General features: G+C 42.8%; 2 protein-coding genes across 7 annotated transcripts; one reads left to right on the top strand and one right to left on the bottom strand.

The window, feature by feature from the left end:
• Positions 1-73: 73 nt before the first annotated feature.
• LOC124329083 (GATA zinc finger domain-containing protein 10-like) lies at positions 74-8734 on the top strand. Its single transcript, XM_046788061.1, has 6 exons — positions 74-200; positions 444-588; positions 679-1049; positions 1553-1940; positions 3458-4187; positions 7365-8734. Exons 3-6 carry the CDS (start codon positions 1026-1028, stop codon positions 7912-7914), a joined length of 1692 nt encoding a protein of 563 aa, XP_046644017.1. The 5' UTR covers positions 74-200; positions 444-588; positions 679-1025; the 3' UTR covers positions 7915-8734.
• Positions 8620-24017, bottom strand: LOC124329116 (tachykinin-like peptides receptor 99D). 6 transcript variants are annotated; one of them, XM_046788136.1, is made up of 10 exons: positions 23919-24017; positions 23752-23833; positions 23520-23521; positions 21086-21386; positions 20832-21007; positions 13170-13376; positions 12768-12918; positions 10708-10904; positions 9750-9889; positions 8620-9457 (listed from the first exon to the last, which is right to left on the bottom strand). In XM_046788136.1, exons 2-10 carry the CDS (start codon positions 23755-23757, stop codon positions 9285-9287), a joined length of 1353 nt encoding a protein of 450 aa, XP_046644092.1. In that variant the 5' UTR covers positions 23758-23833; positions 23919-24017; the 3' UTR covers positions 8620-9284. The 6 variants fall into 6 exon arrangements, with proteins under 6 accessions (XP_046644092.1, XP_046644091.1, XP_046644093.1 ...); XM_046788135.1 differs by having other exon boundaries at positions 21083-21386; XM_046788137.1 differs by lacking the exon at positions 23520-23521 and having other exon boundaries at positions 21083-21386.
• Between the last annotated feature and the right edge of the window lie 831 nt (positions 24018-24848).

Here is a 24848-nt window from a genome sequence, read left to right on the forward strand (position 1 = left end):
AACACAACGAAAATAGACGAGAGATAACCGAGAGGACAAGAGAAAGAGAAGACGGTAGAAGAGAGAGAGAGAGTTGTTTAGTTCCCATTGGACACGGATCGAGTCACCAGCTCAACTCCGAGAGTACCGTGCGTGTGCACAGCCTGGCCTGTGAGGAGTGGTCTGATCACGCAGCCGACGAATCCGCATTTACGTTCGAGGTAAAAGACTCCTGCGGCTCTTTTGATTCTCTTTCTCTCTTTCTTTTCTCCTCTCCATCCGACAGAACTTTGGGAAAGAAGAGAAAAGAAAAATTGGTAGAGTCTCCCGTGTTTTGTTTTCTTCTTCTTCTTCTTCTTCTTCTTCTTCTCCTTCTGGTTCTACGTGTCTGTTTCGTTTTTCCTCCTCTCTCTTATTTCTCTCTCTCTCCCCGAAACGGCCTTGCGTCCTTGGGTCCTCCTCAGTTGCGGACGGAACACCAACGGGATTTGTCGCTGTCAGCCTTGCCAACGACGACGTGACATCCGCTTTTTTATACATACATCCGCCGATATATATCCGCTAAACGACCACTTTGCTCTCGCCCGTGTCTCACAGCAGCTCCCTCAAGTACAGTTGATACGACTCTCTCTCTCTCTGCCATTACTTAGCTATTCCAATAAAGTTTTTCTCCTTCCCTTCATTTGATTGCCACAAAAGCGTCAACTCTACACTCCCAACCGGCGGCTCTACACATCTGCCAGAAACCCTTACGGCCGTTGAGTGTCCTTCGTTAGTGTTTGCACTCGTTTTACTTTTCTGTTCTCCCTGCTGTCTGTGTGCGTGACTGCCAGGACCGACGTTTGCACGTCCGCCCGAGAAATAGTTGTTCAGTGGTGGCAAAAACTTGCGCATCGCGCAGGTTTTCGTTATCGTTCAGATTTGAAGAAGAAGAAGAAAAAAGTTTCCAACTTGTTGTTTAGAATCGCCTATTCCGGAATCTATCGACAAAACAAGACCCGAGGACCGAACAAAAAAAAAACGGGAATTTGGTCCAATAAAACGACATGCACGCTAGCAACAACTTCCGAGTAAGTTTCAGTTTCATTTTATTGCATAACATTTTGAGGCGGAAAAAAAAACCCGAAAATCAATCGATTGCTGATTTTAAAAAAAGGGAATTTTCGTTTGGTTTTTCTTGCATCTCATTAGGAAATGATTTCCTAGACGATTATGCAAGAGAAATCAATCGAACGAGTTCGTTGACTTTTGCGAAAGCGCTTCTGTCTACACTGGCAGCTGTTTACCTAAATTTCTTTCGTTATTTTTGTTTTGTTTCAATTCAATCATTAATAATTGCCATTCATCTGGGAATGGAGGTCTACTATATCAAGCCGTTAAAAACAAAAAATGGAACAGAAGAATAAGCATTGCCAAATAGGCTAAACAATCACCCAGATGCATAATTTTTTGAAGGAGGTTATGCTGTCTGAACCGCTTTCACGTGCCCCCGGCCTATAATTCTCTCATGGCGTGTGTGTGTGCATATGTATATAATATACTTTGTGTGTGTGTGTGTGTGTCTCTCGCGCAGATTGCGCTGCTGCCGCTGCTGTTGGCCGTGACGGCCCGGCTCATCCTGTTGGACGGCGGCCAATGCCAGGATCAGGGCAGCAACGGCGGCGGGGGCTTGCGCTTTCCCAACCTGTTTGGCGGACTCAACAATCCGTTTTCGCTGTCCAACCTTTTTCGCCAACAGAGGCAAAATCCAAATCAGCAGGTGCCACTGCCACCGCCGCCGCCTTCTCCCATCACCTTCTCGTCCAATCCGCAGTTTAGTCTCGTAGGTGGACAACTTTCACCGGTGGGTGGTGGTGGGCCCAATAATTTTCTCCAGGTACCTCCGCTGGCCTTCCAGCAGCAGTTACAACCACAGCCGGGACAGGGCCAGCCGTTTAACGCATTCAATCACAACGCACAAGGTAAACTCTTTTCTTTCTTTTCTTTTCTTTTCTTTTTAAAAAAGAAGAGAGAAAATTCGGTGGCATCTAAGAAGACGAATGAGACAGTAGAGGTAGAGATGACACGGTGCCCCGAGGCATCCGGATCCAGGAAGAAACAGTCAGAAATGACGGCATTGAGAGAAAACGGCCGTGTTTGACCTCAATATGTAGCGCACGTACAGCAAACTCGAGAACCAGTCGTGAACGACAGTTTTTTTCTTTTCTTTCTTTCTTTCTGACATGTCAACAATCGACACGTTTTTATTTCGACAGTTTTATCTTATTTACAAGGGGGGAGGGCGTCACTCTTCTCAGAGCGGGGCCCCTTCAAATTTTAGAGATTCCGAGTTTACACGAATTTCGTGTTCGTCAATCTCTTTTTGGGCCGTTATGGCCGGAGAGATGAGATAAGGAACATCCAGGTAGGCCTCCAACTCGAATCAACCTGAACTGGAATGGGAAAGAAAAAAAGCAGCACGCTTCACGGGCATTCCATTTCACGGGCGACGACGATTATGGCCAAAAAAGAGAAAAGAAAAAATGATCAAAATGGGAGAAAATTCGGGTCGATCGTAACGCTACGATTTATACGGGATACCATCGACTGGATTTTTCTTCTACCTGCTGCGCACGGGGAAAAAAGGGAAGAAGAAGAAAAAAAAACTAATTGAGGCGCGAAAGTAGACAATTTTGAAAAAAAAAAAATAAATAAAAACGGTTGGGAGCCGGGCGGGTTCAATCAACGGCGGGGAGGGTTTTGATGGGCAACGATATCAAAACCGCTGAAAGAAAGTTAGTCGTCGTCGATCGATTGATCAATACGAAAGTTTTTTTCTTCCCTCTCTCTCTCTCTCTCTCTCTCTCTCTTTCGAGGGGCGGGATATTGGTTGTTGTTGTTTTTTTAAAACGTGTGATTCTGTCCGTTATTAACGTTGAAAATGATATAGAAAGGAAGAGGGGGGGATTTTTCTCCTTCCAACCCATCAATTACTCATCAGAAACACGGAAGAGGGCTGCATGACGGCAAGAGAAAATGAAGTAAATCACCCACCAGAGTGTGTGTGAGTGTGTCTGTCTGTGTGTGCATGTCTGCTCTCTCCCAGGGGTTGCTAGTATAATTACAGGGGCCAGGTTCATGCATGTCGCAACGATTTAGACTGCAAAGCTGCAGATGGGCTTGTCAGCATATCCAACAAAACCCTCCAGCAGCACGGCATTGTCCCAACTTTGGCGCTCAGAGACGAGGGAGAAAGTTGGCGTCGCCAACCATTTCGTCCAATTATAGGTGTGTGTGTGTGTGTGTGTATTTCCCCACGTGAGAAAGGCGAGAGACTTTCCAACAACATCAGACCGTTTCTGGAAAACGGATGGCACTCCCTCAAGTCAAAAATAAGAAAAATAAGACAAAAGGGTTTCGCGAAACGCGTAGTAGCGCAATCAGGAAACGATTTAAAACTTACGTTATTATGTCATACTCTCTGGTTGTATGGAAACAGGTGCTCCGGTGCAACAACAATTTCAACAGCCGTTCATCCAGCAACAGCAGCAACAACTTGGGCCGTTCATAGCGCCCCCACCGCAACAACAACAACAGCAGCAGCAGCAGCCGCCGCTTCAAATTTCACAGCCTAGTGATCCGGCTTTTCAAGCCTTGCCGGTCCAGCAGCCCCAACCGCAATTAGCTGCAGTCGCCAGTGGTTTTACACCGTCGATTGCCTTTCAGCCTCAGCAGCCGTTCAATGCCAACAACAACCTGGTGCCCAACATTCTTCCTATTGGCAACATTCCACTGCAACCGCATCCCACTCAGATTCACCAGCTTCAACAGCCTCAGCAGCCTCAACAGCCCCAACAGCCCCAACAGCCCCAACAGCCCCAACAGCCTCAACAACAACAACAACAACAACAGCAGGCTCCAAGGCCGGCAGCACCGCAGCAGCAAGGCATAGTGCCCAGTTTGCCGGGCCCCGCTCCGGGAGTCTTGCAACCAATTGCACCCAATCCTCCGACACCTCCAGCAGCTCCTCTGCCGGCCCAGTTCGCCCTATCGAGCAACACCTTGCAGCACCAGCATCACCAGCAACGGCATTTCCTGCGCCAAGGCAAGACCATCGTCAGCCCGCAGCCGGACAGCGTGCCCAGTAGCAGCAGCCACAGCGAGAGCGTCATCGACTGCGGATCCGGCAACGATCTCGGCTTTTGTGCCACTTCGGAAAAATATCCAAGGTAACAACAACCGAGACTCAACAACTCAGAGACAATTACATCCTCGAGGACGATCTAGCCATTGGGAACTATAGGAGAAGAGCTAACCACAGTTAGGAGACTCGCTATCCTTCCTTTTGTTTGCGCTGGTGTTTGCCGGCCAGCAGCTCCCAACTGCGAGTGTCAATATGTGTCAACATGAACTGCCAGTAGAGTAGTGGGGAACCTGATATAGAGCTTGGTCAACACTACATGCCGGTCGTCGTAAACTTTAGTTGTACCACCAATATATATAGCAAGCGCCCGCCTATATTGCGGGCTGGGGTGGGGGGTTAGATCACGTAACAAATACGACGGGGGCACGCAGATGGCCGCAAACGCTTTAAGGGGCATCTTAGAGCAAGACTAATACATGCCTAAGCTTTTTGCAGTGTCAATAACAGTGGCGGGCAGAGTGCTAGAGGGGGATTGAGCGCTGGGAATCGTTTATGCTGAGCTAGACACATCCGAGTGTGTACTATACACCCAAGAATGGTTCCTTTCTTCCGCTTATTTTTTAAATGTTGCTCCTCCCCCAGCGACAAGGTCCTAAAGTCAATCGATTTTCGTTGTTGCAACCCGACGTGAAGAAATCCCTCTAGACAAAAGAAAGTCGGTCCCAAGAATGCGTGCTGGATGGATCGGCAAATGCGCGGTGAAGAGAGAGAAGGCCGAGTGAACTTAATGGACAAAAGCAATAGACCGCGCGCAGTTTTGCCATTACACGCCACAAGCCAACGCAAGTTAGGTAACAACAAAATACGGGTACAACATTGTTCGCTTCCACCAAGGGGTTGATGGCGACTGCTGAAGCTCAAGTTTGTGGGGTCTCTGTGGGGCGGCGGCTATCCGGGAGACATGAACCTTACCGGTCCATTTGCTTGTTGGCTTCTTCAAATAACTTTGGTACCGGACCGTGCGGAAAATTATTATTTACTCGTCCTCCTCCCATTATTTGAAGTCGGCCGAGACGAGGATAGAAACTATAGGGACTTTATTTATGGGTGTATATACACACATCGAGACGACATATAAAGTGGTGGGAGAAGAGTGTCCATTGGGCTTCCTGACATATTGAGATAGTCAACCGGCAGGGGGGAGGTTCTCACATGTCTATCTTTAGGGCCAGTTACTATAGCTACTGCAGAGCACTCGGCAAATTAGAAACAAAAAATAGATCCCGTTGCTGCTCTATTCGCTGCGCATTCAAATAAAAATGGAGTGGAATCATCCATGTCGTTATGATTACGAGGAGGTGCCGGTGTGGCGGCAGGCAGTTGGTACAAAAACAGACCTGATCTGCAGTCATTCCACAAATGAGTTACTGAATGAGCTCTAACTGAGTCAACAAAAACGGCAAGAGAAAAACAGTTCCAGTCAACGGCATAGCTCGGGAATAATCGTGCTTCGTAATTATCTAACAATTTACAATCAACGCCTCCAAATAGTCAAAAAGGAAGAATAGAGATCAATTTTGTCCTACCTTTAAGCCTGGGAAATCCACAGCCAGGCATCCACAAGTGCTCCATCCGTAGAAATGTTGAATGACGGAAAAAGGGCGTCCTCGTGAATACACCCACACTCACATGGGCATACACGAGGACAGAGTTTTTCCAATCAACCTGGATGCTGTTTATCTAAACAAAGAAATAAGAATGGGTTACGAAACAATATTATCAGAAACAACAAGCAAGGAAAAGTCAGTGGGTAAATCATAATTTTTATAATGGGAAAATCAAAGATTTCCATGTGCACTGCATGTTGTCATAGTACACTGCATTTATGCAAGTCATGCATCATTCAAATATCTGGCAGGTTGCAGGAGTAAAAGTAACACATTATTATCCTAGCGATAATACTGAGATTATTGCTGGTCAATATTACTAGCACAAGCAAGACTTGCATATCTTGTTGTTATGATGGCTGGCTGAGGCCTCAAATCTTCTCAAAAGAATAGATTATGCAGTGCAAACAAACTGTCATTCATTGACTGGTGGCTTACATGATAAATGGTAGTTGGGAACTAACATAATTTCATAAATTTAGTATAGGTTTAAATCTTCTATTTAAGTTTCCATAATCATTCCAGTAGTATTCTTAGTTTTATTTACCTGAGAATAAGCATGGAGTGGAGAGCATGACGAGTCATGACACCAGCGTTCACACGACGACCACATTTTTTAAATTTTGTTTGTTCTGCTGCTTTTCGTGCAACCACGTATGTTTTCAAAAAAGTCATTGTCCCGTTTTCTATATCTTAGGCTTAAACCTTAAACTTCGTCTCTTTCTCTTTCTCGAAACTTTTAAACAAAGCGAAGCAGACGACACTAATATTCTAATTAGTCTGGTTTAAGATATCGATCATTATTAAAAATCGCTCTAAATCCAAAGTGCTCAAAACGATCAAAGCGGTTTTCTGACCCACGCTCGACATTCGCTGAACAGATCGAGATTATTTTAGTATCAAATAGTCTCAACAAGTTATACTGAACCCGCAGATAATTACTTTTATTAACCGAAATCGTCTTGCAACAGAATCCTCAATTTGAAGCCAAAAAGGAATAAAGTAGTGACGTACGTATTTGAAACAGACTCAACGACCTGAACTGTTTTTCAATTTTTCAACAAAAAATAATAAGCGTGAGTTGTCTATCCTCCCAAAAACCGATGAGTGTCTCCCGTCTGGTATCGATTAAGGGTGAATAAGTCAAAAAGCAAATCGCGCCTTTTCGTGTTTCAGTGCTGTTGCTGAGGATATTGAACTTGATCATCAGCAAAACTGAGCGACGGGATTGATACATTTAGACGACACGACGTCCCGCAGTGCCTATGTACTGCAACGTTAGCGAGATTTACTCCCTCCTCTTTCAATCACTGGGCTAATTAGTAACGACATGACGGATGATGTCGACGCTCTCGTCTTGAATTAGCCGGTCATGTAACGTGATTAAACGCTGTGTGACCGGCCCGGCTAGATGTTGCCTGCGGTATAAAGATTGTCTCCTTTAATTAATAGCGGCATTCATTGATTAGATCGCGACCGAGAATTCCCGATGAGCTGACAAGGCAATCGCATAATTGACAATTGTCTCTCTCTCTGACTGACTTCCATTCAATGACTCAATTTCTTTGCTGGCAATCGATTGGGCATTTTATTAGGAATGTTGTGGAGGACACGATGCACAGATGTCACGACCAGGTGAACCTCATGTACGCCGAAGTTCCAGAAGATTACGAGGCTTTGGGAGATAGTCACCAACCTGCAGGCGTCGGACCCGGACAGGAAGGAAACAACACGGGGAAAAATCCTTTGCCTTGGTCCTGGTCGTCTTACAGGAAAGAATCGGCCTGCGATTCTGAGCTGCGATTTATCCAGCCGCATGTGGCGCAGGATCGACTGGGTCGCTGGCGGATCATCGTCCAGACGGCCGAGTTCCCCCAGCGGGTCGCCATCGATGTGTGTCGCAGAGTGGACGACGTCTGCAAAGTCTTCACCGACTGCGGCCGGAAATCGCGCTGCGTCCAGCGCTACAGCTACCAGCCGCTCATCTCGCTGGACCAGGACAAGAGACAGGCCGGCCAGTGTCCGACCATGGCCATTTTTCGCTTCCCGACCAGCTGCGTCTGTCACGTCGAGGTTGACAAATCCTCGCAAATATTGGCGAAATCAAACCGTCGCAGCTCCGTTAAGGCCATTCGTCGGCCTTAAACATTTTTTCCAGCGACAATCTTTTTTTTCTTAACATCAATCCCACGTATATTAAATCAATTTTATACATATTTTTTTCTTAAAAAAAAAGGATTCTGTCTTTGACTGTGATAGCCGCCCAGCTTCTAAAATATGAATTTGATAACATCGACTTTTTTCTATATGACACTAACATAATATATCGTCTCTTTTTCTACGTTGCTGACACGAGAAATGATATCAAATATTGGCGCACAATCGACCTTTGATTACTCTCGGTATTCAAGTGGCTTCCCACTGCGCCGATGATGTCACTTTGAATGAATTTCCATTATCACTCCCTCAATAAGTCATTTTATTCGATTTTTATACAGCACATTGGCACGGAAATTTTTTCGAGAGGGCACGAAAAAAACTTAAAATAGTTAAAACAACGTACGAAGAAAGAGAAAGAAAAAAGTTGTTGTTCGAATGAGATTTCTATTTCATTCCAATTGCCTTTTACCTCGTGGCTATCTATTTCCATTATTTGGCTTTCACAAACGCACGCTGTGAGCGCAATTTCAAAAGCTCTCTATTCCAATCTACATACTACATCAAATCGAAAATTGTAAAAATTTATAATATTTTCAATGTTTTCTCACCGGGTCACACGTTCATCCTCTCGTCTGGATAACTAGGAAATTCCCGAACGATTATTTTATTTTATTTTTTTTTTTTTCAAAAAAATTGTAAATAAAAAAAGAATCACTCCATGATATCTATTTGATGAATCGGTATACACATCTATTTTTGTCCATTCGAATTGAAATACACACTTATCATTTCCAGATAGATAAAATTTGTGTTTGGTTTTTTTAGAGTCGAAAAGAGCGTTAAAGGTTTTGTTCCACTTTCTTTTTGAAGATTTTCGAAAAAAGAAAGAATATAAGAAAGCAATTGGTTTGTAAACATGTAGATGCAGGATGCGGGAAATTCAACACTCAATCCAATCCGAGAAACGATAATGGATAATAATAATCGCTTCGTGATATCCCACGGGTAACAACAGAACGAGACATATATATAAATATTATCTGTACAAGTAAAATGTGATTGAGGATGTCGAAGTGAGAATCAAAGTAGGTAAACGGCAATGGGGGGAAATCTGAAGACATCAAGATCACATCAACAGTCAGCTCAGCGTTCGCACTTTGGTTGTTTGACATTCGTTCCCGGAAAAATAAAAATGGGCACACACATATCGAAAGAAAAGAAGCGTCACACATGCGCATGTAACATGGTTTCATACAACGATCGTAATGAGAAAGCAAATCTGATTCACAACTCAATGCGCTTTGTTTTGTTTTTTAAAAGAGGACTCGCAAATTTTTAAAACATTTGGTAAAATTCTATGCGAATATATCTTCTTCTCTCTGCGATCGACGGGCAACAGGTCCACCAGCGGTGGTGATACACTGGTTCGCTTTCGGTCGCTGTTGGTTCATGGGCAGGCGATTCCTGTCGTAGCGTGCGGTGGCTGGATTCAAATGATGCAACGGCATCATCGTTATGCTGGTGCCTCCTGCGCAGACAATGCAAAATTACCCAATGAGAATTTACCCAGACATATATATTTCGACGTCAATTTTCGTTTGAGTTAAGACTCCCGACACTTGGAGATGCGGTTGAGTCAAATCAAAAGAAGAAAGTGCACATTGATGGCGAGTTTCATGCTTCCCGAGTTCCCACGAAAAAAAAAAATCCCCATCTAGTCCAACCAATCTCTTTTCATCCTTGTCCACACGGGTCTATTTGCGTGTGTCGGTGTTGTTGCTGTTTTATTTTCTTATTGTATTCATGTTTTGATAACTCACCATTACGGCCGCTTCGTACGTGATCGGGTGATCCGGGACAGCTGTTCCAGTGTGCAGCGGCTCCGTTGCGAGGATTGTCATCCGAGTGTTTGAAACAGCGGAACCAAAAGTAGAACACACGCCGGAAACCCTTGCGGAACCTCATCGTGAAAGTTTGAAGGATTAAACAAATGGTTGGGAGATATGTCTGTTCCATACATTTTCTTTCTCCTCATATTTTTCCTTTTTTCTTTTTATTATTTAGTTTTTTTGAAATCCAATAAAAAATAAAAAAATAAACAAGCTGTCTGTTACACATGCCGAGCACAATGCACACAGCGTTTCAGTTACTTTTCAAACCGCAGCGATTTCGTTTTCTCCAACGAAAAAATATACATTGCAAGGATAAAGGAAAGTTCTTCTTTTATTGTTGTCAAAATGCGCGAGGGGCACACATCATTTCTGGCCCAGGAAACGAAAGTAAAATCCCATCAAAGTTCGTTACGGGACGCGATATAAAAGAAGTTTTAGGCGGAACTCGGTTTTGAATGGCGAAGAAATGAAACGCCGAAGCATTAGAGATCAAAAATTTAATTTCGCTATCTTATTTACGACATTATTTGATGGGGGGAATAAAAAATGATCAGAAGCAATTTGGGCCTTTCTTTTCATTTAACTTTCGCTAGAAATCCGCCGGTGACAATTTAGTGTACTACTCCTAATTTGCATGCGCTCAGAAGTTGGTTCGAGTTTCGTGCCATTTCACTTTCAATCATAACTCAACTTCAAAGTGAACCCAAGAATCGAGAGAATTCCAGGAATAGATATCCCGAAATGGTCAAATGAATAGCTGGAGGATTCGGGATCACCCTAAATCAAACTACCAGTACTAACAGCACTAAAAGGCAGAAATGGCCTTTTGATTGTTTGATGCGTTTATGCAAAAGGCTAATATATAATTAATAATGGGGAGTAATACCTCGAGTTCATCCAGCAGTAGATAATTGGGTTGTACATTGCGTTCGACATGGCCAGCCAGTAGGTCCCGAGGTAAATTTCTTGAATATGCGACCACTGATTGATTTCTTGAAACAGCCACGAAACGATGAAGTAAATGTGGTAGGGCAGCCAGCAAATGGCGAATATCGTCACGACAACAATCATCATCTTGACGACCTGTGGAGAGATGAGCCAAATCGGACGTCATTTAGTCAAATAGCGCATCAACATTTCAAATGGTTGCATGGCAAGAGAACGAGAAAAAGAGTCTGGAATCACGTCAACCATTTCTCGGTAAAAACCCATAAGCTCACTCCAAATTGCAATCAGCTTCACCATTGATAAAGGCCCATAATCTCTGCCCACGAAACGTCGAACCCCAGTTGAGAAAGTGCTTTCTTTAAAATAATCTGCTTTCTTATTTTTTAATGCCTGGAAAAAATGGAAAAGGAAATGTTTTTCCTTTGAGGGGGGACCAACGACAAGAAACCCCTTTCGTCCACGTCACGGGTTCTATAGAATTTTCTTTGAATCATTGTGTTTGAGACAAGAGAGAAAGGAAAAAGACAAAATGGAAAGTAGAAGCCAACGTCATATATAGCCAAACCGAGGGGCGTGTACACATAAAATGGTATGGTCTCTAAGCTATATACCAGCCCATAACACGGTCACGGCTATACCGCATTCAATCTGCCAAGAATAACTTGCAAGATATCGAAAAAGCCTGCATCATTGTGTTAGCTGCACATCCGATGAGATCCTCTTAGCTTTCGGGTGGAGGGAGAGACTCGAGAAAGGAAGAAGTACTACGAGCGGAAGTAGCTGAGCATACAAATAAAGTCTAAGAGCTTAGACTCAATGTCATTCCCCCGATTGCTCCTCCAGCGTAGCAACCGGAGCTGCTATCTATCTACCGGGTACCCTTTCCTGGGAAATTCAATACCTCGAAATATCGATGAGTCAGAATAATAATACCTCCGCGCTCCCATTTTACGCAAATGATTGCCACCGGTGAAAAGAGATCAGTTAGAAAAACTTAATGCGATTATTAGTGCACTGACTGTAATAGTACTATGACAACGCGGACGCTGGATCAATTAGCAAATCAAAAAATGAGGAGAATAAAGTCTTCAATATTTTCTAGAAGTACGGCCTCGTTTCTCTGTTGCGAGTCCATTGTGTCGCTCTTCCGCCGAGAAAGTCAGCGTCGAGTTATGTCGTGGCATTTCTCAAACGACTACGTACCCACCTACGGCACCCTAAATTAGGTTTTCATTCATTTATCGAAGAACTTCATTGGATTAAACGGTAGGAATTCGTACCAATCACGAAATACAAAATGGGGGGGGGGGGGGGGAAGAAAAAAACCCGGGTTCTAATTGAATCTCTTTTCGTTGGCCCAAGTGAAAATGAGTCTAGAAAATAAGCGCGCGGCCCCCAAAATCAATAAGCTCACAATTTCAACAACGTAAGCTAGAAAAATGAATTTACATTTTCGTTGGCTGGGAAAAAAAAAAACCAAACAAAGATGAAACATTCACGACACCGTAAATGATACCGCGGTGCGGGCAGGGGGAGGACAAGCTTGTGATTAGTTTACGCTGTCTCTCGACCTGTGGATTTTGGCGGCCTTGATTGGGTCTAACGCGGGCTCTAGAGAAAGCTTTGCGGAAAACTTGCTGATACAAACAATTGCTGGCGAAATCCCGCCGAGCGTTCACTCTCTCGTGGGTTGGCGGGTTTAATCAGTGGCGACAGAATCTTGGCGTTCATCCAACAAGAAAGGCAAACAATAATAGGGAGATTCAGTATTCAGTTTGGGGTTCATATTCGCGCTCATATTATCATTCCATTTGTATCCATCCAACGCTCGTGTTCCGTCTACCGAACGCATTCCATACATATATTACGTGTATACCGGCGACCGGCGACCCACACACCCACGTAGTAGCTGAACCATCAATTTTCCGGAAGAGCTTTAAGATAAGTAAGGATATCCGTGCCCGGGGACAATATGATTTGTGTATTCAAAATATTTACCCGCCGTTTGGATTTGACGTTCTCCATCTGGTGATCCGTACATTCGCCGATGCCTTGGCTGCCCCACAGCTCCACTCCGACTTGAAAGTAGGCGTAGCCCATGGCGCAGATAGGTAAGAAGTACGTGAGGATAGTCAGCATCACGTTGTATCTACAAACGGTGGGCCACGTGACAAGAAAGACTAAGTCAGTAAACCATGTAATACTTACTTCTGGGTTTCACAATCGCCCTTTTTCCAGCCAACCCCTCAGAGTCCCACACACTCGGGCCGGACATTACGTAACTCAATCAAACGAAGAAAACTTGCGCTATGATTCAATAAATAGGAGAGGAGGAGGCCCTCAGAGGGAAAGGGGATCGACTACTAAACGTGAAAGTGTTGGAAATTGTGCACAACTTACATGTACTCCTGGTAGCTCTCGAAAGTGGGGCCGTCAGGCCAGGCCAAGTAACAAGCCGTACGTCCGGAATCATTGTACGTAATGGTCGTGGAATACAAGACGTGCGGAGTCGATATCAAAAAGCTGGCCAGCCAGATGCTCAGAGCGATGCCGATGGTCGTCATCTTGCCCATTCGTCGCCGCAACGGGTACATGATAGCCAAGTAACTAGATAAGAATAGACAGAGAGATAGAGTCAATGGCATGTAAATAATGATCATTATCGATTCGAGGTTTATTGTTAAAATATACGATCTTAACAAGCGTATGGATTTTTCTCTCCCCAAATTTCCGGCTGGTTTGGTTTGTTTGTTTAGTTAAAGCAGCTATTCAATTTCAAGTTCCTCTCAAGCGCAGAGCTCATCAGTGACGTGATAGATTTCGACAAGGGAACCAGCCACGGTGCCAGATAAAAAATTCCCACGCCTTTGCAAAACAGTTTCTCCTCCTCTCCTTGGCGTTCGGCGAAGCGAAGCGAATATGACGTAAAATAAGGTCATTCAAATTGAGTTTTTCTCGATGAAAATTAATGGGGTTCGGCACAATGTAAGCTGAAATGATGCCCCCAAAGGATAATAAAATATAAGAACTTGAGCGAGAGCCGTATACATTTCACTCTGGGCTACCTTAGCAACGGGGGCAATCAAAATTGATTCACTTCGCACCGATGTCTACACACGCGCACGTAACAATGATGCACGGCTGAGAATAAAGAAGGGAGGCGAAAATATAGTGGCGACGGGAATAATGGCGTTGAAATCCTAATGAAATTTCAGGTTTTCAATGGGTACGTGTAGCTTCAAATTCGCGTCGAGATTCGCGAGCCGAGTCGAGCTGAGTACTACGGAAGATCTAATCGACGTCCAATTTTCTATATCCGTAAATTTAATAACGACTGCCAACCCCGCCTGCAGTTTACGCAGTTATTCAAAGTTTTACTCGGCGTGGCACTTTGTGTGTGCTGTGCACCGTGCGCGAATGTTGAAGAGGAGTGAAATGGAAGAAAGCTCTGGGAATTGATTTTCAATTCCATTCGCCTCGTCGTACGGTTTCGACGCATCATACATTCATCACGTGTGATTATCGACAATGTAGAATATATCTGTACTGTACATTCGGGGTCTGACGTAAGCGTGAAATTGATTCAACTCCGGGCTGGATTACTACGTATAAAAGGCCGGGACGTCGATGTGGAGATGCCAACACCCATCAAAAGATATCAAAGAGCTCTTCGCTCATCCAGTCAGTCTCATTCATCTAGCAGAGTTTTGATTCGAGAGCGGACGTATAAACAGGTCGTTATGACAATAAAACCACCCTCGCAAACTCAAGAGACTATAGAGAATGTCGAGTTCTCGTCTAATTATTTCCTATTCATCAACGCGATTCGACTTTGGTGAATCAATGTGGAAGGCGACACCTTTCGTTTTGACTGGAGTTTCAAGTATGGCTTGGAAACTGAGGTGCCTTGGTATATGGCTTGGAAGTCACAAGATATCCCATCCTGTCTGCATATCGCACGCTTGTCTCGTGTAATTTGCTACTGTCAGCACATAGCTTTTGATTAAACAAAAAAAAAGCGCGATTTTAATCCCTGGGACATAAGCGATGGGTAACAAAACTCGACAGTATATTACTTTACGATCCGGTTGACAGTTTCTCCAATGTAATCGATCCTTTGACCGCACCCAGGACCGGACAACCAGAGACCACTGACCACCTAAAATCTTGAAACACGAGATGGAGGAAAAGCGAGAAGATGTTTACCAAACAACAAACTACACCGTCGGTAAAGAGCGCGGACGTTATTCTCTTTAATTTCTTTCGGCAATTTTTGCAAAATTGATTAATAAATTCGCTATTCCATTCTTTGGATTTTTGCCTTCGGGTTATTATATTGTCAACGTGAGTTATTGTTTTGTTTTTTTATCTTTTTAAGATACCGCAGATTGATTGTCATCAAGGGAAATTCCATTGAATGCGCAGGGTTGGCGGGTACAATCTCAAACGAAATGAGCGGATGAGCAATTTCTGCCTATTAGACTTGGTCGCAATCCACCGACGACAAAGTCATATTGATTCATCAATGTCTATATTAACAATCAATATTTCGTTTTCAGCATTTAGCTTTAAACTAATATTTTTAGATCAAACAGTCGTTGGCAATCGCTTCACGGATATCGATCCTACGTCACAGATCGATATTCATTTAACAGCCGACGACAAAAGTTGGCGCGGTCCCTTTAATACAGAAAGCAAACAAACGCGTGATACTCTTTGTGTTTACCCGTAGGTAAAATGCACACATATTTTTAAATAGCAGATCATTACTTTCGTTTGTGTCAACGACTTGACGATTTCGAGGACTCTCTAAACAGTTAATCATCGTCCAAACATTCGTGTACGTTGCCAAGTAATTTGCAAGCTTGTCACGAACAGGGCGAAGGATGCCGACTGCATCACGGCAATCCGGTCGAGAGCCTTGCAGAGAATTGGAGCTCGGCGATAAAATTTTTTAAAAAGAGAGATAAAAACGAAAACAGCTATTCCCGCGATTTTTTTCGGATCCAATAACAGGGAGATTTTCTTATGAATAATCTATCCGTTGATGATCGCCTGCGTGAGCCTTTTCCTTTTCAATTGGCGGAGCGCAGTCAATAATCCCAAATGACATGCAAGGCAATTCCACGTGAATTGTTGGCTAATAAATTCGTTCAGCAAAAGCAGCCATTTCCAGCAGTACACGACAGCTCATTCCGCTTTCCGAAAATAGTCGACAACTTGTGATCGACTGTCATGGGTACGGGTGGATGCCTATGCAGGCGAGTGGATTTTGTGATGCTCATTAAAGGCGACAAAGAAAAACATTCACAAGTTTTCAAAACACAAAGTCATCAGCTTTCAGGCAGCCAGCGGCCTGCAAGCTCAACAAGTTAAATCAAAGTTTATTGGCGCCCGGCAGCCATGGTGAATTAAACCGTGAAAGTTTACATGGCTCGAATCATGAGACTTTGGTTTGTGTCATGTCATAACATAACGTTTACGTAACTAAATTAATGGGCTAATAACGTCTGCTTTACAGTGCAATTGTGTGATGTGATTATTTGTTTGGATATTTATTGCTGATACGGCGCTCATGCTTCTAATGATTACAAGTGGGAATCGAGAGGCTACTAAAGCTGTTTGAAGTTGAGCATCGAAAAAATATCGGGATAATGAACTCGCAAACTCGCGCGGGAGCTGAAGAAGGCATAAACAATCTAAACAATACATTGGCAACGTGCATCAACTGCAGCACTACGACACTCGACACGTAAACTAACTTTGTCAAACTGGTAACAAAAGGAGAAAGGATGAAAACAAAAGAAAACCTTTTGCAACATCTAATTTTAGACAGTTGCCGAACAGTGTCAATCAAATATAAAGAACATTTCATTATCTGGGAAGACGGCCTCTACTTTCTCGGTGCGTTGAAAGGCACACTTATTTATTTCTCTTTCTATGCTCCGGCGTGGGATGTATGTGGAAATTGCAGGAGTTTATAGACGATAATGCTATAGACCAAACACCACTTTATTTCGGGGGAGAGCTCATCTGGCTGAGTAAATTTGATCGCAATTCATTGCGCCGTTCCGCTCAGCAATAAACCAATTCACACGTGCTGATGTTGGCTGTACTACTGCACAGACTATGCGTTTTATTTAGATTCTGAATTATTGCGTAAGTCTAGCAGCGCGCATACCTGCGAATGGGGAACCAGATGAATATACTAGGGAAAATGTCTCGCGACATTCAGACATTTTGATTACGGAGAAAATGGCCGGGGCTTCGTTGCATTGCGAATTATTGCGTAAATGGCAAGAGCTTAATTGCTGCTGGGTTTTTGTTTTTTAAGGGAACAAACAAAATGAATTCCTTCCGATTCGCGACGGTGAAATTGTTTGCAGGAAATGAGCTGGCTGTTCCTCCTCCTCCTCCCCGTCGTCACGCTTTCCAAGCGACAAAATACCAATGCAAAACAAGTTCCAGATGTGCATATGCGCACACAAGGGTATACTGTGTGTGTGTGTATGTGCTCGACAGGTGTATCAAACGACCACGTTCCAAACAGTTGGATTCGTCTCAACTGTTGGCTACAAGTTTAGTGGAACGTGACGCCGTTTTTGAATGCTGACACACTGCACAAGACAAACGCGGGCAATCCCTTTTTTCTTTGCGTATACCATAAGTGTGTAAGTTACGGTGACAGAAAGAAAGCCATCGGTTTTCCTAACTGCACGTTATTTGTTCTGGCAGTACACATCAAAGGAAAGAGATACGCGTCTCTATCCTGGCAACTGCCTTGGTTCAACACGCAAACAAGAGCTCGCTTTTTCGGGCTGCTTTATTTTTCCTTTTCTTTACCATTTGCTGGGTAAGACGGTAAGAGCTCTCGAGAAGAAAGGTGAAACAGTGCATAAAAGAGAAAATAACGAATGCATCGGTTCTTATCAAAGTCGACTGCAGAGACTCAAATTAGCCATTTCCCCTCCTCTCAAAGAAAAACGATTGCTCAGCTTGAAAGAGTAAACATAGGCAAAAAATACTACTCGCAAAAGCGTGGATCACTTGAAAGATGTGGGTTCATGCACATTCATTCAAAGTTGAGATTCTTTTCTTTTTTAAAAATTTTACGTATAGTTTTGCATCCTTTTCAACTCTGTCGTAATGATATCAAACACTTCCGGATTCACTCTCTTTCACAACTGCGTTAGTTACTTTCTACTCACGCATCATACGTACCCTTCGAGGGTACATTAAACAAGCAAAGAATAAATGTTATTATGTTGACGAAACGGGTGGTTAATCTGTTTAATGTTCGCGACTGCGTCGATCGATGAAAAAAAGGCGGTTCAATCCGGCGGTCCAATCATTTATCTTCCACTTGGATGGAAAATAATATTTCAAGATACCGTCTGCTGACATTGGTTGTCTGACGTAGATGGTAATTGGTTTATTCAATATACTCAGGCAAATTGAAAAATTTAGGAAGCAAAAATTCAAATAAATTTATCATTTGAATCCGAGAAGAAAAAAAGTGATGAATAATTTGCTTACGCAGTGTGCTGTGAAACATTATGGCCCCAAAGCAAGTTATTTTTTGTCAGTAAAGCTTTGAACGATTTATATTTAAAGCTGGAAATCCGGAATGCCCAGAAGAAAAATATTCACGTTTCCCACGTACAACGTTGTCTGACGACATCCGTACAGTCGACATGACTTTTTCAGGTTTAAATATTTCACGATAGCCAGGTTCTGAAAAATGAACGAAGCTTCGGATCGTGAATCTATGCATCGTGCGAAAAGAAGCGAACGCTATAAATGGCAAAGGATCGTGAGCGGAAATACAAAGGTACACAAGTGAGCGGAATACAAAGATAACCCGAGATAACCGGTGAGTTAATTCCAATTGAATTCAAACAACAAATACATTTCAATAAACGGGAAATTTACGCGTCAAAATTTTTTTGGGGGAAACTGTTTCAGAAAAGTAGAACATACAAAAAAAAACGGAACTTTTTACTGTCCCATGTCTCTGTTTAAAATATGTATTTACAGTAGGAGTTAGTCGGCAGAACTCGTAACGCTGAAAAGAGGCGGAGTCAACCGGAATTTTTTTACTTCTCGAGGAAAAAAAATAGAGTCCCCCTTTTCTTGTCAGCCGTTTTCAATTCCATAACAAAAATGAATTCAAAGTTGATCCGCTTTTACTTTTATCACTGAAGAAAAAAAAATTGGGCTCTATAGAAAACGCTTATCGTTATTTGGGATTATGCTGCAGGAAAGAGAGAGCGGCTAGTATCTGTAAGTTCAAAGCTTCCGCAGCTCCATCACAGTACCAAACTTAACGTCGAAAATGTGAAAAATCTGGAAGCTGTTTTTTAAGGTTTTTTTCTTTTTTTTTAGCCTACAGTCATTTCCTATTTACCGGTGCATTTATTTAGGGTTTTTTTTTTATTGATCCTATAGGAGCGACGGTTTTACTTGTAATACAAGAAAAACCCTACAATTCGATTACGGAAGCTTGCGCATCGGATTGAAACTGGCAGCAAATTAGATTGAAACGAAGAAAAAAAAGCCTTCCGTAAAGAAAAAAAATGGTTAGCATGTACAGGCATGTATACGAATAGATTCTGAATATACCGTGCAGTCAGGACGACAAATACTGAAGGGATGGAGATAAGCCTATTGGTCTCTGCGAGATGCACGCCTTGTTGGTTCCAGACAAATAGTTGGCCGACACTATTGTAAATCCGCAAAAACGGACGTTATCTTTAAATGTTGTAACACCCTCCCCCACAACAAAAAAGTGTGACCAAAAAATTCTACAAGCACAAATTAATCTGTTGGGCTGACAAGGCTGACAAGTGATCAGTAATGAGAGAGAAATAAGACAGTGAAAATCAAAGGGCAGAACTATTGCTGTCGGTATTGATTTCAGTCAAAAATAGGGACGAGTTGGTGTGTGTGATAGATTCGGTGGCAGCTACTTTTGCCGGCTGCACACAATACTGCTTGGCGAGGCAATCGCTCAGATGTGGAGAACACATTGGCATGACGTTCTCTTGATCAATCAAACCAGTCAAGCGACTCATTCCCCGGCAAAAAGAGCGGAAGCCAAGAGCAACTGCGAGCTTCAGCGCAAGGATCACAGCCAAAAGGCTTGACCCCAAGACAGTTGTTTCCAACTGGCCCCCACTATTCCCCGCCGAGTCACAGTCTGTTTATTCCTCCTGTTTGGGCGCCGTTTATCTCAAAGGAACAGCATCTTGAAAGCATCAATTGATCCAAGGCATGGAACTTCAGAACCATTCATCACGAAAACCTCACCGCTACCACTTCAATGGAATAATATATAATGCCGAATTTACCAGACATGCTGAGGCAGCATATACTATAGCGCAGCCTACCCTACAACATGCAAGTGCATCGCCAATCCCATTGCCTATTCTTCGCACTAGCGTCGGATAAATTCGTATTTATAACGCCAACGCTTTTGTTAGTCAGCTGCATTTGAACAGCGACAACCAGAATATTTAAAAAGGAAAAGAAACAAACAAGCGAGATGCGCAAGATGATGTGTAAAGTTATTTACAATCTCAGATTCTTTTGACAGCTTCGTTATATCGTGCTGATTTCGACGAACGCGTGCACAAATAACGAAAGGAGAAAGGTTTTCAGAGAGGAGAGCATCTACGTCCACAAAGGTTCGTTCAGAATGAACCAAACTTTTAGTAGACGCCACAAGGCGTCTAGTTTCTGACGGTTTCGGGGGTCTAGTGGCGCAGCCGAGAAGCTCAAAAAAGGACCCATTGACGACTAAGTGGACTAATATTGTGATTTCGGCTTTGCTTGGCAGTTGCCAACAGAAAAGGAAAAGAAGAAAAAAAGAGAGTCAAAGTCACCTCTCGTTTCCTCTTTTGTTTTGACTGGCGAGTGCCAATGTGCTCGTCTAGTCTGAACTCAAAATATTTTTAGTCGGAGTTTGACCTCCGTGAGACCCAGCTCAAAACCAAAACACTTTCCTTCTTATCCTCACTAACACAATAAACAATGAATCGGTATTCAAACAGCATCACTTACCGTTCAATGGAAATAGCCATGAGGGTGAAAACGCTGCCGCAAATCGAAATGACGGCCACGAATTGCGAGATTTTGCAATAGACCCTGCCGAACGGCCAGTCGTTAGTGACCATGCTGATGAAGTTGAATATGACGTTGAGCGTTGAGACCATGGTGTCAGCGATAGACAAATTGACCTTTCGGGTGCGAAATTAAATTCCAGTTAGATGTGTCAAAGACTAGACAAAGTGGTGATTTGGCTTCAAACTGACTACCAGAAAGTAGTTCGTAACCGTTCGCATTCTTCGATCGGCGAGAACGATCCAAATAACGATCAAGTTGCCGCCAGTTGAAACGACGACCATGACGGCGAAGAGCATGGTCCAGAGGACAATCCGCCACCACGGCAAGCTGAACTGGTCATTTTGCGTCGCGTCTTCCAAGAGACTGTTGTTCTGAGTCCAATTAAAGCTGATGTGATCGAAGAACACCATGACATCAGAGTCGCCGATCGTCAGGTTCCCGTCATTCCACAAGAACGCCATCGAGCTCCGATTCCGAAAAGTTCTAGGAACTCTAAAAATAAGCAAGCCAGACTGTAAAAAAAACGTACTCAACATTTAGTATAAAACAACAATACATAAAATTTAATGCTGCTTGAAATCAATAGATTTTAATGCAGGAAATCGAACGTGTTAATGAGTTCAGATACGAAAAGATTATGTTGAGCTAAAAATAGGATATAAAACTATTGATGACGTGATATTACTAATGTGCAGGAACGACGGAATAAAAACTGATCCCGAGATACCCAAGCTGTTAGGGCAGGTTCAATACTACTCTCGTATCTTTATAACTATCTATGACACAGCACCGTCAAAGCGCAACAAAAAACACAGCGAAGTATCGTTCACATAATCATATGGCAGGATTCAACCAGCGTTTGTGTTGCAAAACTGGAAACAAAGGTTATTTTAATAACACCTTGACACCAGAACATGATTAAGTACCTTATATGACAATGAGACCGATCCATTATTCAAATAATCATTTATGACGCTCGGCGAGTTTCTTAAAAAACAAAAACAGCCTAAATTTGTTTTCTTTCCAAAACAAAGTGGGGAATCATTTTAGTTGTGCCAAAATATGACGCGTCACATCAACACAACATAAACTTAACATCAAGGCAAGAAAACGGCTAAAACTCGGAAAAGTTTGATCGACAAGCTTTTCCCGTGGGTAAAGGGTTTCTGTAAAGGCTTCAAGGTGCATTTAGTTATAAATAAACAGTACGTAACTAAACATTTAAGATGAAAGGGAAGCTCTCGGGACAGCAATCTCCAGCATGAGTTTTATAATCTGTGTCTCGTAACCCGAAATACGACCTAGTAAATGCTTCCTTCGCCTCCTTGTTCTAGGATTTCACGAATTCCTCGAAGAAATGACATTATCTTCTCGTGATTCGGACCACTGTGTATGTGATTAGGTATGTTATATTTTTATAGTGGTCTAAAGAACCTCAAAATCTACTCTACAGCATTATACACAGTCAATTGAATGATGAAGAGTTTACTGACCTTCGAAGCAAAAAAAAAATTAAATAGTAAGTAGATGCCTTATTTCAAGAAATGAGAAATTAAACGCAAACTAGGTTTCACTTGCTACTGCTTTTACTGATTTAGGGGTTGAAAATCGCTTGATGATGTAAGAATATATAAAGAGTGAGTTGGACGATCGTGGTTGAAGAATTTGTAGTAACTGGTAACCTCCTCAAATCGTATGACCGTAAGAAATTATTGCGAATCTTGAAATCGCGAATTCATGCACGAACAAAGTAATGAGGTTTCTCAAGCTTTGAACCAAGATTTGTCAAACTTTCCTCCGTAACCACCGGGAAAAAATTTTTGAAGAGATTCACGTGAAGGTACATTTAAAAAAAACGTGACTATTGCCGGAATGCCAGGCGCACATCACTTCAAACTAATGCCTTTCTTGTTTTTTGAAGAGGCAGCAGCGTATCAAAGCAAGAACCGCCCACATTCATCTTGACTTTTTCTAGATTTGGATTGTGTATACGCCTATTCCTAATTTCAACGGAATAATTGCCACGGTTTCTTAAAGTAAAAAACTGAAACTGATTATTTCAATTTTGTAACAATCTGGAATTTGCATCGGTAGTTTAATATCAGAATTTAAATTTTTAAGGTTGGTTTTTAAATAATCTTTTTTCAATGAATTTAAAAAATGGTTCAGTAAACTAAAGAAATTAGTACCGATATAATTTGGCAACAGAAAGTTCGTCACTGCTTGAATTTGTGTCGTTTTTTTTCTTTCGCCAAATTTTGCGCTTTCACGAGAGTTATGATGAAAACCAAGAGAAATTTGATTGAGGCTAAAAAGATGACACACACCGCAAACCACCCTGCCGACGAAGGCTAGCGCTAGCGTTAGTATTCGAGAAAACGGAACTGTTCATACCATTTCCACAGAACTACTACTAGTGAAAAAGGGCTGCAACATCGAAGAGTAGCTATGATGGAGCACACGTCTAACCCACTCCGCCCCCTTACAGTCTGCTAGATGCGATTGCGCGTTGACACAACGTAACCTCTCGACTTGTTGGCGCTCTTCAAGTTCATGTTTGCACTGCATGAAGAGTGTGCGCGCAATCCCTTTGTTTCCTCACGAGAATAACTCTAAAGCATCGACTTCTGCCCACCTCCAGGCACTAAAAGTTAGAGCCGATAGTGTTGATGTCACGCTTCGAGGGAAATGACAAAGTCAAAGCTAGAAGGAGCTAGGAGCTCTATGGCAACAAATTTGACGGTTGGAACCTAACCCTATTCACCAATCTACCTCGGCTATTGAACAAAGGTCGGCCTAATGACGGAAAGATGTCGGGACTAAAATGAAACTATAAAAATGTCACCACAATGTTTACCTGCATGAATGGAGAGTGGCGCTCGACTGCGCAATATGTTCCAGACAAGAGCGTGAATCCAATCACGCAGCGTTTCAGAGACCTATTGAACATTTTAAGGATTCAAGTTGTAGTAAGTCACGCAAAAATGACGGAATCTGGTATGAAATCTTTAAGATTATATTTACACTAAATTCAAGCCCGGTAACTAAAGAGTTTACTGAATGCATTTCCTTCTTTTCTTCCCCGTCAACTTGTGCGCATTGAAGTGGGTGACATGCAAAAAAGTCCTGTAACATAAATAAACACGTGAAATGTAGGAAAATTCGAATTCAATGCCGTTTCCAAGAAATTATCAATTTGAAGTTTTAAGTACTGTATCTCGAGTGAATTCTCACCTGGGTCACGGAGTATCATAGGTCTACTTTGAGAGACGTCAGAAGGATGAACTTAATTTAAAATTCTGCCCATTCTAAGGAAAAAATAAAGATGTAAAAAGATTACCGGATTATAAGCTAAGATAGAATAGATATATTTACTTGGACGTGGTGCCGCGTACGGTTCGAAATCCGTGATTCCTTCCTCCCTAAGAATGTCTTCGTCGATACAAAAGTGCTGGGTGTAGCTTCTCGAGTCACGTGTAACAATAGCGTAGGCGGCATCGGCAGTGACGTCAGGAATACGAAGCTTCAGTTTGAGTAACAATGCAATGTCCTCTCGGGACATTTGCTTGGCACGCATTTCGGTTGCACCAGTCCTGATGGCTAGACAGAAAAAGAAAAAAAAAAAAAAAACAATAAAAAAATTCTATCAGGCTATGTTCTAAGTGTAGGAGTATAGGACGAGCCGTACAATCAAACTGATGCATAAGCCGGGATGCAAATAAATATTTTACCAGTGCCACTCTTTGGCCATAAAGCATTCACTGCAATCCCATCTGATCTGAACTCTTCTGCCATGCCAGTTACAAATATTGACATCCCATACTTGGCCATGGTGTAGGCCACATGTCCTGAGAATCTTTCTGGAGTCAGATGCATTAATGGAGGGGCAATGTTGAGGATGTGTGGGTTTCTTCCAACCTTTAAATGTGGGAGGCAGAATTTGGACCTGTAGAA

This window comes from Daphnia pulicaria, chromosome 3, assembly GCF_021234035.1.
Source record: "Daphnia pulicaria isolate SC F1-1A chromosome 3, SC_F0-13Bv2, whole genome shotgun sequence".
In the NCBI taxonomy this organism is placed as follows: domain Eukaryota; kingdom Metazoa; phylum Arthropoda; class Branchiopoda; order Diplostraca; family Daphniidae; genus Daphnia; species Daphnia pulicaria.